This window comes from Trichomycterus rosablanca, chromosome 14 (assembly GCF_030014385.1).
Source record: "Trichomycterus rosablanca isolate fTriRos1 chromosome 14, fTriRos1.hap1, whole genome shotgun sequence".
NCBI lineage: Eukaryota > Metazoa > Chordata > Actinopteri > Siluriformes > Trichomycteridae > Trichomycterus > Trichomycterus rosablanca.
Window position 1 is genome coordinate 32,207,117 of NC_086001.1, and position 19,542 is coordinate 32,226,658.

Below are 19,542 nucleotides of genomic sequence, written 5' to 3' on the forward strand. Positions count from 1 at the left end.
TACGGTACAGTACAGTGTGGTACAGTGCAGTATGGTTCAGTACAGTGAGGTACAGTGTGGTACAGTACAGTGTGGTACAGTACAGTGTGATACAGTACAGAGTGGTACAGTACAGAGTGGTACAGTACAGAGTGGTACAGTACAGTGTGGTAAGTACAGTATAGTGCAGTATGGTACAGTACAGTGTGGTACAGCACAGTGTGGTACAGTACAGTATGGTATAGTACAGAGTGGTACAGTGCAGTATGGTTCAGTACAGTGAGGTACAGTGTGGTACAGTATGGTACAGTACAGTGTGGTACAGTACAGTGTGGTACAGTACAGTATGGTTCAGTACAGTGAGGTACAGTGTGGTACAGTACAGTGTGGTACAGTATGGTACAGTACAGTGTGGTACAGTACAGTGTGGTACAGTGCAGTATGGTTCAGTACAGTGAGGTACAGTGTGGTACAGTGCAGTATGGTTCAGTACAGTGAGGTACAGTGTGGTACAGTGCAGTATGGTTCAGTACAGTGTGGTACAGTACAGTATGGTACAGTACACTGGTTAGTATTGGAGTCACTAATCATTAGAACTAATAAGAGAATGTGGATAGTGGGATTAGAACCTGTACTGTACCGTACTGTCCTGTGGAGAAGTGCTGATACTTCCAGTCTGGATTAAATCTAAGTAGTATTTATTTGTGGTAACTAAACCCACAACCTTCAGGTTCCTCCAGTTGTTGAGTTTCTTCTTCACATATTGATGAATTTCAGGTGAAGGATCTTTAATCCCTGTGGAACACGTCACCTCTGAGGAACACCTCACCCCAGAGGTCCAACAGTGTGGAGGTTTCCAGATGAAGCCTGTGAAGAAGGAAGAACCTGAAGATAAAGATGAACTCAGTAAGATATTTTTTATCTTGAGTAAAATAAGATTTGGATTGAATAGAATCAGAGGAACCTGGGATGAAGCATCATACAGTGAAAGCTTGTATTGTGCTCATGCAGATCAGTGTGAGCAGGAAATGATGAATGCAGGATGAATCACGTTACAGGACTTTAGCATCAGATCTCCGTTTAACAATTACTAACAGTATTTATTATTTATAATGTTATAAATGTATTTATTATTTATAATGTTATAAATGTATTTGATTATTTACAATGTTATAAATGTAGTATTTGATTATTTATAATGTTATAAGTGTATTTTATTATTTATAATGTTATAAATGTATTTGATTGTTTATAATGTTATAAATGTATTTGATTATTTATAATGTTATAAATGTATTTGATTATTTATAATGTTATAAATGTATTTGATTATTTATAATGTTATACATGTATATGATTATTTATAATGTTATAAATGTATTTATTATTTATAATGTTATAAATGTATTTGATTATTTATAATGTTATAAATGTATTTGATTATTTATAATGTTATAAATGTATTTGATTATTTATAATGTTATAAATGTATTTGATTATTTATAATGTTATAAATGTATTTGATTATTTGTAATGTTATAAATGTATTTGATTATTTATAATGTTATAAATGTGTTTGATTATTTATAATGTTATAAATGTATTTGATTATTTTCTGCTTCAGAACTGAACAAGGATTTCTGCTGCTCCTCGTGTCCACGTTCCTCTACAACCCAAAATCAGCTCCACAATCACATCAAGAGCTGCAACCATGATAAATATGAGACTCTGGTGAAGATTAAGACTGAACATGAGGATCTGACGCCCACCAGAAGCTCCAGTAATCAGCAAACGTCCTCTGGTACTGTCAGCATTAACACCTCTCTCAGTCCCACACAGGAAGAAGGAAACGTCTGCTCACAGTGTGGGAAGAGCTTCAGTACCCGGGGTGCTCTCAAAATACACCAGCGCATTCACACTGGAGAGAAACCGTATCAGTGCTCACAGTGTGGAAAGAGTTTTAATACACAGAGTGATCTCAAAATACACAAGCGCATTCACACTCGGGAGAAACCGTATCAGTGCTCACAGTGTGGGAATTGTTTTAAACATCACAGTGATCTCAAAAGACACCAGCGCATTCACACTGGAGAGAAACCGTATCAGTGCTCACAGTGTGGAAAGCACTTTTATAGACAGAGTCATCTCAAAATACACCAGCGCATTCACACTGGAGAGAAACCTTATCAGTGCTCACAGTGTGGAAAGAGTTTTAATACACAGAGTAATCTCAAAAAACACCAGCGCATTCACACTGGAGAGAAACTGTATCAGTGCTCACAGTGTGGAAAGAGTTTTAATGGACAGAGTCATCTCAAAATACACCAGCGCATTCACACTGGAGAGAAACCGTATCAGTGCTCACAGTGTGGAAAGAGTTTTAATACACAGAGTGATCTCAAAACACACCAGCGCATTCACACTGGAGAGAAACCATTTCAGTGCTCACAGTGTGAAAGGAGTTTTAATGGACAGAGTAATCTCAAAACACACCAGCGTATTCACACTAGAGAGAAACCATATCAGTGCTCACAGTGTGGAAAGAGTTTTAATCAACAGAGTAATCTCCAAAAACACCAGCGCATTCACACTGGAGTGAAGCCGTATCAGTGCTCACAGTGTGGAAAGAGTTTTAATGGACAGAGCGATCTGAAAAAACACCAGCGCATTCACACTGGAGAGAAACCGTATCAGTGCTCACAGTGTGGAAAGAGTTTTAATATACAGAGTAATCTAAAAAAACACCAGCGCATTCACACTGGAGAGAAACCATATCATTGTTTACAGTGTGGGAAGAGTTTTAATCAACAGAGTGCTTTCAAAATACACCAGCACATTCATACTGGAGAGAAACCGTATCAGTGCTCACAGTGTGGAAAGAGTTTTAATATAAAGAGTAAGCTTAAAATACACCAGCACATTCACAGTGGGGAGAAACCGTATCAGTGCTCACAGTGTGGAAAGAGTTTTTATACACAGAGTAAACTTATAATTCACCAGCGCATTCACACTGGAGAGAAACCGTATCAGTGCTCACAGTGTGTGAAGAGTTTTAATCAACAGAGTCATCTCAAATTACACCAGCGCATTCACACTGGAGAGAAACCATATCAGTGCTCACAGTGTGGGAAGAGTTTTATTACACAGAGTAATCTCAAAACCCACCAGCGCATTCACACTGGAGAGAAACCGTATCAGTGCTCACAGTGTGGAAAGAGTTTTAATCAACAGAGTGCTCTCAAAACACACAAGCGCATTCATACTGGAGAGAAACAGTATCAGTGCTCACAGTGTGGAAAGAGTTTTAATATACAGAGTAGTCTCAAAAAACACCAGCACATTCACATTTTACAGAAATGATGCTCACAGTGTTGGAACTGCTTTGCTCATTTATCAGCACAAGTGTGACTCATCAGATTGTACCCAGGGTGTCCGCGGATCTTTAAAGAGTCTTAAAAAGTCTTAAATTCGTTTATCTTAAAAAAGGCCTTAATTTGTCTTAAAAAGTCTTAAATTCATCTGCCACTGGTCTTAAAAATGCCACAGAGTGTAAATATAATTTAGGTTTTATTTTCACGAATTGTATCTCGTAATTTCCAGATTTCGTATGCAAATTGTTTAACTGTTTAAACGGCGGACTGAACTAAGCGGAACCAACGGCAATCTTAATGGTTCCGAGGGGCGCTAATTTGAGGTAACCTTACGCTCGTAACTTGCTAAACGCCACTGCTGGCATGGGGAAGTTTAAATTAATTACAGGGTTCGTACGGGTGCTTGAAATCCTTGAATTTTAATGTCGTATTTTCCAGGTTTGAAAAGTGCTGGATTTTTGGGTAAAGTGCTTGAAAATGCTTGAAATCGTAACAGTATTTCTTTCACTACAAATATCTATCTGACCGAATAGTTCGCTTATTAGAGAAATAAAAAAGTCACAGAGCCTGAAATGAAAACTGCTCCGCCTGCACCTTGCTTGCGCCCGTGTGTAAGAGTGATGTGAATTCCGGCTCTTTTTGGTGAGCTCACCGAGAAGAGCCGACTCTTTTTGCTCCAAAACGGCTCTTCAATTTTAGAGTGGCTGCCCGTGTCGCGGAGAAAATAGTTTTTCCCCAGCGGAGAAATCAAGTGAAGTCAGAGAACTTGTTTTTTGAATGCAAACTTGCCCTAAATGCTGCAATTTAATTATTTTTGTGTTTCTAATTGGGTTTTTTTAAGCCTGAAATGTAAGCCCAGTTTGGCTACAAGTTAAACAGCAGAGCGTTCGAGACTTTTATGCAGTCGCCTCAGCACTTGGCGACCCCGCTCTGTAACTTTACGTGGTCTACCACTTCGGGGCCCCGAGTTGTTCCCAATCCCACTTTGTTATACCACTGACAGCTGACTGTGGAATATTTAGTAGTGAGGAAATTTCATGACTGGACTTGTTGCACAGGTGGCATCCTATCACGGTACCACGCTGGAATTCACTGAGCTCCTGAGAGCGACCCATTCTTTCACAAATATTTGTAAAAGCAGTCTGCATACCGAGGTGCTTGGTTTTATACACCTGTGGCCATGGAAGTGATTGGAACACCTGAATTCAATGATTTGGATGGGTGAGTGAATACTTTTGGCAATATAGTGTATGTATTTAAAAAATTAGAGAAAACTGACTCCCCGTTTTCAGTGTACAGACGGTTCTGGTTTATACAAAACTGTTCATTTAAGTTTAAATAATTAAATATTGGTTAAACAGAAAATACAGCACGTGCATGCTTACAATAAATCTGTAAACATAATGTTGATGTGTGCTTTTTGCTGCTTTACATTAAAACAGTGTTCTGTTAGAAATTATATTAAGAGGTTCATTTGGAGATTCACACAAATTAATTCTACATAATCTTAACTCATTAAAATTAAATTGTGTTTTAGCAAAAGTGTTTTTTTTTTTTATATCTTTGACTCCTAAGTCTGGGAATAATCTGCTCCAGTGTGTGTTAGCTTTAGGTTGTACCTTCACTTTTCATAGTAAAAGTTTATAGAAAGTTTGCATTGTTCAAATTCTATTGTTTTCTTTTTTATTTCTACTTTTATTTCAGGTTCATCATTTTCTTCCTGTTTTATTTTCCTCTATTTCTTTTAACCATTCAAAGTGCATTGCTTGTTTTATTGTTTGATATTGTTTTTTAATTCAATTTGATTGATGTTTACTTCTTTTTCTTTAATTAAGTCAGTGCCTGTGTGAACAATGGTCACAAGATCTCCATATCATATATTTTTTTTTAACAATTATCAAATAGTGCCACAAGAGAACGCCAAACAATAATACAAGTCAAGTCACATTTATTTATATAGCGCTTTATACACTGAACATTGTCTCAAAGCAACTTTACAGAATCCACGACCAACAGACCAAAAACCCCTGTTGAGCAAACCGAGGGCGACAGTGAGAAGGTAAAACTCCCTTAAAATTACAGGAGAAACCTTGAGAGGAACCAGACTCAGCAGGAACCTTCATCCTCCTTGTGTGGCCTAGAGGAGAATTTAAATGAATAAAATGTACACAAATCATACATACACAAACCTAACCTAAACAATTTTAAGCTTTTAATTATTTATTTATTGTAGTTTCAACACAACACGAAGCTGGCAAGAAAAATAAAAAATAAAATAAAAGTAAGAGAGAGTTATCAATACCAGGTGCTGGAAGCTTTTATCCACACACACCCACTTTCACTCCAAACCTCCTGTTACACACTGACCCAGCGGCTTTTTCTTCATCAAAGCTACACAATGAGACAAAGATCAGCTCATACCTTCATTCTTACTACAGTAAAACACATTCAACTGACTCTTAAAGTGAAGTTCAAAATGTTGTACAGACATCGTCGCCATCTAGTGGTGCTAGAAATAAATTACAGCTTGTTGCTTGGGTACAGATTTGTGACATTATTATTTTTACTATTATTTTATTTCTGTAATATATAAAAATGAGAGAGTGTTTTTGGCTCTTCTGTCCCAAGTGTTTTTGTAACGTGTTGTAGACCTGCAATGGCGACTGTTTTTGGTACACAGAAAGAAAAGGCCGAATGCAGGTGAAAGAGTGTTATTTGGCAACCCAGCACTGTGTAAATACTGAACAGAACACATGATGGGTTATTTTAACTTGTTGGGTTGTGCAGTTTAACCATTGTGCTGAGCTGTGAGGTTCTTTTTTACCATGGTTCAACTATGGAACTTTACTGCAGCTTGTATTTAAATGAAAGGTTTACATTGCTGTCTTCAGGATTTCCTCTTTAGTGATATTTAATGTTAATAGCTGTTCTGATCTAATAGATGCTGCTGCCTTTGAGATAATTAAAATAGGTGAAATGTTTATTTTGTACTTTGGTTTTATATTATTTGTGCAAACATTTGTTTTATGCAACTTTAAACCTGTAATAAAAGATTACCATTTTAAATGTGTCTTTATTTGCTTTAACTAAGCGAAAGTTTTTAACAGGGACAAAAATGACAGTTTGTGTAGCAGGGCTGGACACGTAAGTAAAATGTTTTTATAAAGCTATAAAACTACTTTCACTGACCAAAGTACACAGATCTCACACTTGTCAGAGACAAAGTGTGAAGCCCAGGTCAATAGGAACTGCTAGTTAGAGAAGGATCACTTGTTTGTTAGTTTAAGTCCAAAAGCAGTTGTGGCCTGTACGGGGATCGAACCCGTGTCCTTGGCGTTTATTAGCACCACGGTCTAACCAACTGAGCTAACCGGCCAATTCAAGTATTCTCTGTTGATCTTTGTACATAATTCTACACTAACTCCATTCAACCAGCTGCACGGCAGCACAAAATCCATTTGAGATTCTGCACACTTTCAGTGAAGATCTGTAGAAATGAGCGGCTCCTAAACTGAATTTGGTTATTATTGCACCAGAAATGCAGCAGTTTCATGTTATTTTAATTATCTGAGATCTCAGTCCTGCTTCAGACATCACTGTCTAGTCATTTCTTATGTTCAGACTTTCTTAATACACAGCTAAGAGGTTTTGTGGGTTCTTATATGTGTGAACTATCTAAACTATATATTTCTTAAAGTTCCTGACTGAGCTTAATGCCGCCCACCAGTGACTGGAGCAGATACGACTCAGGTTCTGTACGCAGTAAGTAGTGCTGAGGGAATCATATGAACTCTTATATGAATGGAAACATTGTAGAAATTAAAAAACATCGACATCATTGACTACGTCGACCAACAGAATAACTGAACATGGCACACTCAACACAGGGGTACAGAACACCAAGAGGAGCCATAATAACAGAGAAAATGGACTTAGCTTTAAATGAAGCATTGAAGTGCTTTTTAAGTTGGATTCACCGGTGCTTCTGCAGGCAGTCACAGAAAACAGCTGTAATTCTGGACAAAAATGTGTTAATGAAGCCGCCCAGGTGGTGCAGTGGTAAGGTAAGCTATTGCACTAGAGTTGGGGTTTCAAATACATCATATCGAATCTCAGCTCTGCCTTTCAGACTGGGTTGGGCAGCAGCATGAACACTGATTGGTTGTTGTTCAGGGTTAGAGGGTAAAATAGATGGACCATAGGTCCTTGCAACTGTGGCCCCTGCTGGCTCAGCTTTAGTGAATTTAACAATTATTCAATAACTAACTTGTCTATGTCACTGATTCAGCCCCTCTGTGCTCCTGGAGCATGTTCAGTGTTTAGCTGCCACACCCCTTTTGTCATTGGTCTTCAGCTAATTAGACACAGCTGTACCTGGTCTGAGTTGAGGGTATTTAAGAAGGCAGCTGGGGAACAGTCAGTGAAGACTATGTTGAATTGGCTCTCTCACAGCGGTTTGGTTTGTCAGGTTGGTCCAGTTTGCTCATGTTCTTGTATGTTCATTCCTAGAAGTCTAGTTCATGCTTAGATTAGCATTAACATTTCGTTTAGCCTTTAGCTTATTTCATGTGTGTTTAGTTTAGTAGTTAGCTTAGCAGTTAGCTTAGCAGTTGTTACTATTAAGTATCTTTTTGTTAAACATCTCTGCATGTGTGTCCGCCCCCTCTTGTCCAGTCTAGCCCTAAAAGCGTTAAACCGTTTTGCTACCTAGCTAACCATCAAAAATTAAGTTTTCCTTTAGCTTAACTTTTTACTTAACAAACTATATTTATGTACATAAATGCCATATAGATGTTAGAGGTGTTAATAACGTCAGATAATAGATATGTAATATCTTACCGTGTTTTTTATTGTAAGGTGATGAAGTATCTCAGATATTCAAATTCTCCTCAGAGATAAAGTGTAGAAAACTGCTGCTGGGAAAAGTTGTTCGTGCACATGTGCAGTTTTGACCATATGACCCAACATAATAATTTCTATTACACTTTAAGCAGTTTACTTTGGTGTTTTTCACTATTATGTACAATTTACTAAGTTCATTTTTTCAGTATAGTGTGTAAAACATGCTGCTAACAATAATATAAATAATAATAACTGTTAATATTATAATAATAACTGTTTTTGTCCATCTGTCTGTTGTCTGTCTTATTCACATTAGAATGATGCCAAAGTCTTACAAAGGAAATGGAGCTGCAAGAGCAGAACTACAGTTCTGATATATGGTCTGAAGATTGAGTGTGGACATCTTTGGAAATAACGAACAAGGTAAATATAGAATCCATTAAAGACCTAGAAGAACCATCTGAAGATTTAACCTCAAACAGAGAGACACATTATGGATTTGTTCGAGCCAAACCAGTTTAAAAAGTTAAATCCCTCATGTGCACCAACATACTGTATATGTCTTACAGGCAGCAGAATAAAGCATACCCCCTACCTGAGAGGAGAGGACATACCATTTGCAAATGTTCATGCTTCAAAGCTCAGTATTTACTTACAATACAAAATAAGCCCAACCCACTTCAGACACATATCACAGTGACTGTTCTCCATTATGGACCAATTTGTCATCTAAAAACAGAGACACAGTTTAGTCCAGCAAGCAACATATGCAGAGGGAAAATTGGGAGAGCATGAAGTTCAGGAGTACCACAGACAACCAAGAACACCACCAATACAAGAGCTGGTGTAAATAAAAACATCATGAAAACAATTGCCACAGAATTAAGAAAATCCATCCAGATACATGACAACATTCTGATGGAATTGTACTTCACACAGCAAGTTATGAATGAGTGAGACCAGTTTGTTCAGTACACTGGGTTACACAGAAACAGGGATCAGCATATTGTACACCTGTATTACTGTACTTAGATGCAACAGGAGGTGTGGTGTCTAAAATACCTAAACAAAATTGAAGAATCCTGTATTAATCCCTTACCTTACCTGGAAAAGGTCAAGTTGCTTCTCCTCTCCTCCTCTGTCAATTCCCCCATTAACATTTTGGTTAATGCAGTTGGTGCTTAAATTGTCCAGGTATACCAGCCTCAGAGTTCATAATGTAGAGACTGATTACAGCTGAGCTTTGATGCCAGCTGTTATTTTGGTATTTAACAGAGCGCACATTGATGTGTACCTGAACAGAACATATGCAATCGCCAAGAAGTGCAAGACACGGCCAGAAATAGTCATTTACAATTTTGCATCTTCGCTCTGCTCATATTATCAAGGCAGTTTTTTTCTGTTATTGCACAGTAGACTGATGACCGTGAAGATTTCTTCACCTTTATTTTTTTTTTACAGACTGCAGAACACTGTTACTTTGGAGGAAGACTGTGAGGTTTTCAGGCACTTCAGTACTGTTTTGTTGGCAAATAGTCTTGAAATTCTCAAGGATCTTACACTCAAGGAAAGATCACATTTCCTTGAGTATTACACAGATGATGCCAAGCCAGAGGTCTGGGATTATGCAAAGAAGAAGTTAAAACCACAGTGGATATAAAAGACAATAAAGAAGACAATGCCTGTCATTGTCCTGAAAGTTTTTTTGGACAATAATTTTGGAATCTTTCCTCTGTGAAGTGGGACAATGCTAGGGGATAAAAGAACAGATGATGACCTTACTTCAGGTCAAACAAGAGACACAAACTGTCATGTTGAGAAGTGGTTTGGCATAGTAAAAACTTCTATTCTTCAAAAGTAAAGAAAAGTTAGACCTGTAGAATTTATTAGAATGATGTTGTCCTCACTAAAAGGAATATACATTGAACATGTAATATCGGACATCCTTCCAGAAGACCTTGTTAAATCCATGTAGAAAGTGGCTTTACAGAAGAGCAGTGGGTTAGAAGGGTAGAACCAGCATCCAAACATGTTAGTCAAAATTCTATGTTGCTCCAAAAAGAGATCCAATCCCAAACCAAAATTAAGACGAACGTCAAGGAATGTCCACAGCCGTATATCCAAGAATAGAGAAACACAAACCACAGATCTTTTAAAAATGGTTTTCCATTAAAATATATATAATTTCAGTCATACTAACTTGTAAATAGTGAAGAAATCTACAAATATATGTAAATACCTCTTATGTCAGGTGAAGAACCTATAGAAAACTGCCAACACATAAACTGTTATTTAAGTCATAAAATCCCCTGATGGAAAGTTGACCTACACTTTGTGACACACAGACTTTGTGACACTGCGGTTCCATGAGCTGTTAAATGGCAAAGTCAGTTCATTATTAAGGATTTTATAAATATGAAAAATTTGATCAATATTAACCAACTTAATAAAATTTTTAATTAGAACTTACCAGAGCGGTAGAGAGAACAGAGCGGCGACACTCCCATAGGGAACCGTTGGAAAGGGGGCGGGACATTTTTTCTGTGCAGCTTCCGGGTTGTGGAGCTCTGTATAGTTCCAAACATCCCATAGAGCCCCATTCATTTCCACTACTTATCAAGCATTTTTAGCTGTTTGTTGCTTTGTTTTAAAAAAAATAATGAATTTTATGTCATTAATATACTTAATACTGTTATTGTTTAGCATTTGCTCAGCACTAAATGTTACATGTTTATCTTAATTAATAGGTATAACTGAATTTAGCTTAGTCAGCTAAGCTAAATTATTGACACGAGTCTTTTCACCTAAAATTGATTAATTAAAAGTTGATTAATCAAGAGTCTTGTTACAGAAATGATAATAAAACATCAGAGCCATAATAAATCATGCTACTTTTACTTTCATACTTAAGTACATTTGAAGGTAAATTTAGTTTAGTACTTTAGTGGAGGTAAAGAGTATTTTTACTTTTACTTCTACTTTTACTGGAGTAATATTTCACCTTGGATATCTCTACTTCAACTCAGCTACATGGTTTGTGTACCTTGTCCACCACTTACATTAGACAAAATGAACTAGTGCATATTAATTATGAATTAATTCATGTATTACATGTAGGAATAAATTATTACTTACTCATGAAATAAGAGATGAATGAATGCTATTTCATGTACCTGCAATATAATGTTAAAGGTGCGGTAGTGTGTTTATAAATCTGTTCATTCAGTGCAGGTAAACCTTATGAATCCAGCCACATGGCTCAGTGTTTAACCAAAATGATTATTATTATGAATCCTCAGGAAAGTGAAGGGAGGTTAGTTTATGTAAAAAAACAAAATATAAAAAAACTTTAATCTCTGTACTGTATATTGTCTCTACTACTTAATGATATGGCATTATGTAATGTATGCTAATATAATGTACTGTGTGTTAACAAGAACAACCTATTAAGTCATTATAAACATCAATCTTCCACTTCATATACCAAATTGACATTAAAGCAGATGCAGTAAATGTAAAGGCAGGTGAAAATACCCAGAAATTGTACAAATGTTTATTATTTACTGTTTAATATTTCATTCACTGCTGCCGGTCCCATAGGAGAACATGGCAGCGCCGGGTTTGTTTGGAACTATTTGAGGGTTACATGAACCACGTGACCGCGTGGCGGCGAGATCAAGGAGTGTCGCAACTCTCTCTATCTACGGCTCTGGTGTAGACAATGTGAGCAGTACCGTAAAACAGGGTTTAAATGTGCAGTAAAATAGCGCGACCGAGCATGTCCAGAAGATCTAAAACAAATGCAGCTCCCAGTTTCACCCTCAAAAAGCTTCATAAATCTCTTTTCTAGCAAGAAAACTCAATAAAAAACAAGAACACAACAAGAACTCGAAGAAGCACGTTTTCTCCACTTAAATGATCCACATGTGAGTTTAATAACAAGCAGCAGAAACAGCGTCCTGTAATAAGAGTCCCAATACCGCTAGATCCCACTGTCACTCTGTTCATTGTAGTGCTGCTGGGTCCTAGTGCCCTATAGTTCACCTACCATACTGCGCTCCATGTGTCTCCTACATGCAGTAATACCACAGTAATACTCAGTATGAGCAGAAAGACGCGACTAACTTACACTTTTACATTTAGTTCTTATTGTTATATTCTGAATTGTGTTTGTTTGTAAACTGTGAATTAGTTCTTAATCTGGTCGTGATGTTAGTGAATTAAACCTACATCTCTCTGATGATCTGACCGATGAGCTGTCTGTTCTGACACGCTGCTTAAGCCTGGCTAGCTCAGTCGGTAGAGCATGAGACTCTTAATCTCAGGGTCGTGGGTTCGAGCCCCACGTTGGGCGAGTATCTTCATTTAACATCTACTGAAATCAAGAGAACATTCTTCCACTTCAGACAGTCGGTCTCCGGTGACTTATCAGGTGGATGTTTGTGCTTGTAGGACTGTTGTTTACTGGATGTTTTCAGTTACTTATTTCCACTATTCTGTGGGACTACACACTGTTGTTGTGTCTCATATTCCTTTGATCATCAGGCAGGTTGTGCAATAAAAGGCCTTTCGGTTAACAGCCGAACGCGCTAACCGATTGAGCCACAGAGACATGCACACAGCTTTTTCATTGGACACACGAGTCACATGACTTGCTAACATTTACAGAAGGGCAGTTAAGTTTGGCAGATTGAAATAATGGCATGTTTCTGACTTGAATGAGAGGGGCATTAAAAAGATCTCACACTTTTCAGAGATAATGTTTGAAGCCCAGGTCAATAGGACCTGCTAGTTAGAGAAGGCTCACTTGTTTGTTAGCTTAAGTCCAAACGTGATAGTGGCCCGTACGGGGATCAAACCCACGACCTTGGCGTTATTAGCACCACGCTCTAACCAACTGAGCTAACCGGCCTATGTGCAAGTGTAGGGCATATACCCACATACCCGATTCTACACTGACAGCCCTTCAGTTATGGAGCTGCCACACAGAAAGGATGGAGAGCTTTACTGTTGTTGAGCAGAACAGATCTTCGTGTGAGATGACTGAGATTCATGTATTTTTCTTTTAAGAATAAATAAAAGCTGATGCTTTTAACCTCATACTTTCCTAATACTTTTATTCTACCCGGTCTAAATTTCTTTTAGTCTTCTGCCATGTGCAGTGCAAGAATTCACTAAATTACACAGCAGTTCTCTTTTTATTTATTTATTTATTTATTTATTTTTGCTATTGATAAAATTGATTGTAAGCATTTATTAAGATGATGCCACGTTCATTAGGTGAAATGAAGCCAGAATTAAAGATGGCAGAAGAACAGGGTGGTATTCTTACTTTCAGAGATCAAATTACTCAGGTTAGAAAGTCCTGATACACAGCACATGCTCACCTGACTCTCTCTCAACCACGCTAGCTTTAATCATTAAAGTGGATGTGGCTCATATGGGGATCGAACCCGCGACCTTGGTGTTATTAGCACCACGCTCTAACCAACTGAGCTAACCGGCCAGTTCACCTAGTCGCTTTAGATCTTTGTACATAATTCTACTCTAAACTTTAATTAAATGTATTTTTTTAGCAGGAGAAATAACTCACATCAGCATTTAATAAAGGCTTTCACAAAGCATTAACACATTGAGACGCATCCTAAATCAGCTGAGGTAAACGGTACAGACTTCTCTATACTACCTGATTACAGTTTTACCTCACTCACTTTTAATTACTTCATTTTCTTTATTCTTTTACACCACTGTAAATTGTTCCACACTAACACACCACCACCATGTCAGTGTCACTGCAGTGCTGAGAATGATTCACCACCTAAATAATACCTGCTCTGTGGTGGTCCTGTGGGGGTCCTGACCACTGAAAAACAGAGTAAAAGCAGGTAGAGAAATAGATTGGCTACAATCAGTAATTGTAGAACTACTACAAGTGCTCCGATATGGTAAGCGGAGCTGATAAAATGGACTACACTGATCAGCCATAACATTAAAACCACCTCCTTGTTTCTACACACTGTCCACTGTGTAGTGTTAACTGAACAGAGATCTGAACACAGTCGTGTTGTGTAAACTATAAGTGGTTAAGGTACTGGGCTAGCAATCAAAAGGTTGCCAGTTCAAACCACACCATTGGCGAGTTGTGACTGTTGGGTCCCTGAGCGAAGCCCTTAACCCTCAATTACTAGAACTGTGATAGTAGTGTAAGTATAAAATAGGAGTAGTAAATTGGTTCCTTTGCCACGTAGAGCCTCTTTTCCTCAAATATCCGGACACCTTTACCTCCTCTGTATTGTGTCCACATTCCAGTTCCCATTTTGTTCCCACATCTCACAACTCAAATTCCCTCAAAATAAAGAGCAGCATGGAGAGCAACTGTAACTGTAATCTTCTATAAACCTTTTACTCTTATTCTGCCTCCGTCCCAACTTTTTATAGCAATCAGTAAAATCATTGGAAATCTTTTCTTTTAGAGAATAAAGACGCCAGAGAATGAACGAATCACAGTTTCTTCTTTTTATTACATTTTCACAGAACATCAGCTTTTTACACATCTGGATCTGGTCCACAAAGTCGTCCAGCATTGTTTTGATGTAAAGACGTCGTCTTAATGGCAGCACATCTATCAGAAATCCCAATACATGCTTCCACATCGGTGGTATCTTCACACGCAGCCCATGTCGTGTGTCCTGACGCACCTCCACAGGTACACAAACTGTGAACAAACAATAAAAACATGTCAACCACCAGACCTGCATCCCTGACAGTTAAATAAAGGTTCTAATCAAGGTTGGCCTTTGGATATCTTCTGTTTCCAACCTTTCATAAAACTGTCGGAGGCTCCGCCATAAAAGTGTCTCCAGTGCAGCAGCCAGGGCTTCAGGTTCTGCATACAAAGACTCGTCCAGAGTGAAGATTTCATCCAGGAAGCTCAGCATCTCAGTCTGAGAGAGAAAAAGAATAAATAACATTACTTACAGACAGTTCTATTTAAGATCTTTCATGGTGTAAAGAACACACACCTGAAGATGGAATAAATAATGCTCCGTGTACTGCCGTTCAGTCCATCTGGGCGAAACACGAATAGATGAGAGCAATCAGCCGGTCCAGAAAGAGCCTTCGTCTTTGGTACTGCGTCAACTAAACAATGTAAGAAAAGCCACATAGGTGTGTTTGACTACACTTGTAGTGCAGCACGGATTAATTCTAGACTCTATAGAGCACAGACTCTCTTACTGTGATGATCTGATGCACCCTCGCTCTTCCCAGAATTCCCAGCAGCACCAGCTCAAAGACGATGTCCATAAAGTCGACGTGCTGGATCTGTGAGTAGAAGGAAAATAGATTTTCTATTAGAATGGTAGGACTGTGGTTCTGACTGATGGAGTAGTTGCTATGGGTAACCGCATGGGTGGCATCCGGCAGTCGACACATATAGTAGTAAATATAGTGCCAGTTTCAGACTGAGTCAAACTCACCCCGATCTGCGCCAGCTCCACTTCAGCCCACATCCGATTAGTCCGATTCAACAGCATCTGTATCAGCCGGTCGTACCTTCGGTGGAAGACGCGCAGATCCTAGGAGAGAAACGCTCAAGACGTTATTAAATCATTCGTACATCGCTTGAATTATTTGATACGTGTTTTTCTGTCATGTTACCCTCTTTTTTGCAGCCGCCAGTACGAGTGTAAAGATCTACACCGTCTGGACCTAGTCTTCGGGTTACTCATTGAACCACTCGTGCAGGAGGATCTGCCCGAGGGTGAGACGCTTGCTGGGCTTCTTTTTGAGGCATCACGATTCGCTCCTTGATAGACTCACTTCACCTGTCAGTGGTCATAATGTTATGCCTGGTTAGCGTATGTGCAGGTCTTAATGTATGTATTTCCTTACCATGAGACACACCAGGTTTGAACACTAGATGCCCTTTGGTGATCTCCTTCCTAGACCGAAATGGCAGGCGTCCACAAACCAAGACGAACAGCAGTACGCCCAGACTCCAGACGGTCGCAGGGCAGCCATAGTACTTCTGCTTGGTTATCCACTCGGGTGGCGAGTATTCCCACGTGCCTACACGAACAAAGAAGTCAAACTAGTACCCAAAGTCCAAACCAAAGTACCCATCCCCCGTTGGTGCACAGTTACCTGAATACGTGTAGTACGGAGTGTCCTTCAACAGGTCGCCGCATCCGAAGTCGATCAGCTTCACCTCCAGCGTCTCTGTGTTCAGAAGGACATTCTGGCGCTTAATGTCCCTGTGCAAGACCCCGCGGTCGCGGCAGTGGAGCGTCGCCTGGACAACCTGCCGCATTACGTGCCGAGCGAACCACATCCTCAGCCTGCCCGTCTTGCGCATCAGCTGGTAGAGGTCTACGCAGGGGACGGGCCGCTCCAGGATCAGGATGCAGCGCTCGGGCGTGTCGAACCACTCCAGGAGCTTCAGCATGTACGGGCTGGCGGGCGGCCTGGACACCATGCGCATCAGGGCCACCTCGACGGGGAGCAACTCTGTCTCGCCCGGCTGATAGTAGAAGAGACGAGGACAAATGATTTAATGTGTATCCAGTCTATACGGTATTTACTTCATTTGAAAGGTAAAGTCACTTACAATCCTGGTAAATCTGAGGTGCTCATCCTTCACCACGTATTTGATGGCAACCTAAACACACAAGTAAACGATCATTAGTGGATTTTTAATACAAGGGTTAGGAGAGACTCGATAAGGTCCTAGTAGTTCGCCATGGGTGTCTGGAGCCGTGCTGACTGCATTTGCTCGAGGCGCTCCTCAGGGTTCAAGTCTGGGAAGCCAGCTCACGAAATGAGACCTTCTTCAGGAGTAACTCTGACCCCCGACACGTGGACTCCACGAGACATCCGAAGGCATCCCGTGGTATCCGGTATCACCAGGGACTCAGATCTTCTTAGTGTGCATCCCGGGTTTGTCTCAATAATGTCCCGGTAGGTTGTAGGGAGGATCCATAGATTGGGAACAAAGGGAATTCAGGGGGCCAGGGTGTTACTCGGAAGTCCCCGTGACCCTATAAGGTCCTGGAAGGTCATCAGAGGTATCTGGAGCCATAGGAGGACCCAGGGGAGGATCAACACAACAAACTGATTCTCACCTGGTTCCCGTCCACCTTACGGACGCCTTCGTAGACCGAACCGCAGCCTCCCTTTCGCAGCAGCTCTCCAACGGTGTATCAGCTCTCAAAGCTGTCCGGGTTCGTGTCGGTCGTCTTCTCCTCTTCACGTCCTCCATCGGCGGTTTCTCCTTTAGCGGTTTCTCCTTCACCGGGTTCTCTTTCAGTGGGTCCTCCTTCAGCGGTTACTCCTTTAGCAGTTTCTTCTTTAGTGGGGTCTCCTTCAGTGGGTTCTCCATTAGCAGTTTCTTCTTTAGCGGGGTCTCCTTCAGTGGGTTCTTCTTTAGCAGTTTCTTCTTTAGCGGGGTCTCCTTCAGTGGGTTCTCCTTTAGTGGTTTCTCCTTTATCAGTTTCTCCTTTACCGGGGTCTCCTTCAGTGGGTTCTCCTTCAGCAGGTTCTTCTTTACCATCTTTAACCCAAGTATCACCAATGATGCTTCATGTGTCATGTGGACCAAAAATAAGGGTCCAAATAAAGGGCCAGCGTACTCACACTTGTTATCGGGAGCATCACAGACGATTTCTCTAGAACTGATCCCACCTACGAAGCCCAAGGGTTAAATATATAGTCACTAGAGTTCAATAGTGTGGGACTCGAATGTGGTGGTGTTAAGGTTACCTGGAGCTTCAGAAGACGCCCGCGGTTCCTGTGAGTCCTTCAACTGAATCTCCCTGTCCAATAACGTCTCACTGGAGTCTGATTTCGAATCGTCCTTGTACCCCTTCTGATTCAGACACATTAAACTGGTGTTAAAGAGCCTAGAACCGAACCCCTCCCCTCCCCTCCCGGAGTATAGTGGTGATGATAATTCACCTCGCTCTCGACTGTTCCTTCTTCTCTCTCAGTCAGGTTCTGAATGGCGCTGATCCACGCCCGTCTACCTGCCTCACAGTCGGCCTGGAACGTACAGCTCCTGTACACACACGGTGATAGATACAGATTATATAGGATGCAGACAGACAGACAGATTGAGTAGATAGATAAACAGATAGATAGACAGACATTCAGACAGACAGATAGATAAATAGATAAATAAATAGTATGTCTATTGATCTGTCTATTGATAATCTATCTGTCTGTCTATCAATTATCTATTTATCTATAATCTATCTTTCTGTCTATCTAGCATCTATCTGTCTGTCTGCTTATTGATCATCTGTCTGTATGTCTATTGATCATCTATCTTGCAGTCTGTATATCTATTTTTCTTTCAATCATCCTGTCTATCAATTGTCTGTGTATTGATTATCTATTTATCTATAATCTGTCTTCTTGTCTATCTGTCTATCTAGCATCTGTCTGTCTGTTTATTGATAATCTGTATGTCTGTCTATTGATCATCTATCTGTCTGTCTGTCTATCAATAATCTTGTCTATCCATCTATTGTCTGTCTATTGATCATCTATCTATCTGTCTGACTATCTATTTGTCTAATATGTGTGTCTGTCTACTGATCATCTATCTGTCTGTCTATCTGTCCGTCTGCCTATCTATCTGTCTATTGACCATGTCTGTCTGTCTATTGATCATCTGTCTGTCTGTCTGTCTGTCTATCCATATGTCTATCTAGCATGTCTGTCTGCTTCGTGATCATCTGTCTATCTGTCTATTGATCATCTATCTGGCTGTCTGTCTATCAGTAATCTTGTCTATCTATCTATTGTCTGTCTATTGATCATCTATCTATCTGTCTGTCTGTCTTTCTATCTGTCTGTCTGACTATCTATTTGTCTAATATGTGTGTCTGTCTACTGATCATCTATCTGTCTGTCTATCTGTCCGTCTGCCTATCTATCTGTCTATTGACCATGTCTGTCTGTCTATTGATCATCTGTCTGTCTGTCTGTCTATCTCTGATGATTATAGATCTGGACTTACCTTGTGGGCGTGACCACCCGGAAGCAGAAACGTTGCCCGGCGTCCTCGCAGCTCTGGACCGAACAGCGCTGCAGGTCTTCAGCCAGCACAGTGAAGTCACGCTGGGGGAATAGAACATAAAACCTTCTTATTTATACAGTCGATGATATAAACGGCGGTGAAATCGTCCCAGACTTAAACGCGACGGGGGCGGTTAGGGGCGCATCCCGGCACAGAAGTCGACCTCTGCTGTGATGCACCTGAATTATGAGGGGCGTAAGACTGCGGTGCATTTTGGGTATTTCACAGAGTCCAGGAGAGAGCTGATTTAGATAATGTAAAGTCATGTGA

The 19,542-nt window shown here is 40.0% G+C and overlaps 1 protein-coding gene, 1 non-coding gene and 1 pseudogene across 2 annotated transcripts; 2 read left to right on the forward strand and 1 right to left on the reverse strand.

The window, feature by feature from the left end:
• The window catches only part of LOC134326300 (zinc finger protein 850-like), a 150,301-nt pseudogene extending 146,914 nt beyond the window's left edge, over positions 1-3,387 (forward strand).
• Positions 3,388-12,473: 9,086 nt separating this feature from the next.
• trnak-cuu (transfer RNA lysine (anticodon CUU)) lies at positions 12,474-12,546 on the forward strand. The gene has a single exon. It is a non-coding gene; the product is annotated as a tRNA-Lys (tRNA).
• Positions 12,547-14,701: 2,155 nt separating this feature from the next.
• On the reverse strand, positions 14,702-17,451 carry LOC134326301 (serine/threonine-protein kinase pim-3-like). Its single transcript, XM_063008457.1, has 10 exons — positions 17,335-17,451; positions 16,801-16,851; positions 16,338-16,713; positions 16,086-16,262; positions 15,852-16,018; positions 15,671-15,769; positions 15,429-15,515; positions 15,215-15,332; positions 15,012-15,136; positions 14,702-14,907 (listed from the first exon to the last, which is right to left on the reverse strand). The coding sequence occupies exons 1-5, from the start codon at positions 17,449-17,451 to the stop codon at positions 15,987-15,989; spliced, it is 753 nt and encodes a 250-aa protein (XP_062864527.1). The 3' UTR covers positions 14,702-14,907; positions 15,012-15,136; positions 15,215-15,332; positions 15,429-15,515; positions 15,671-15,769; positions 15,852-15,986.
• Between the last annotated feature and the right edge of the window lie 2,091 nt (positions 17,452-19,542).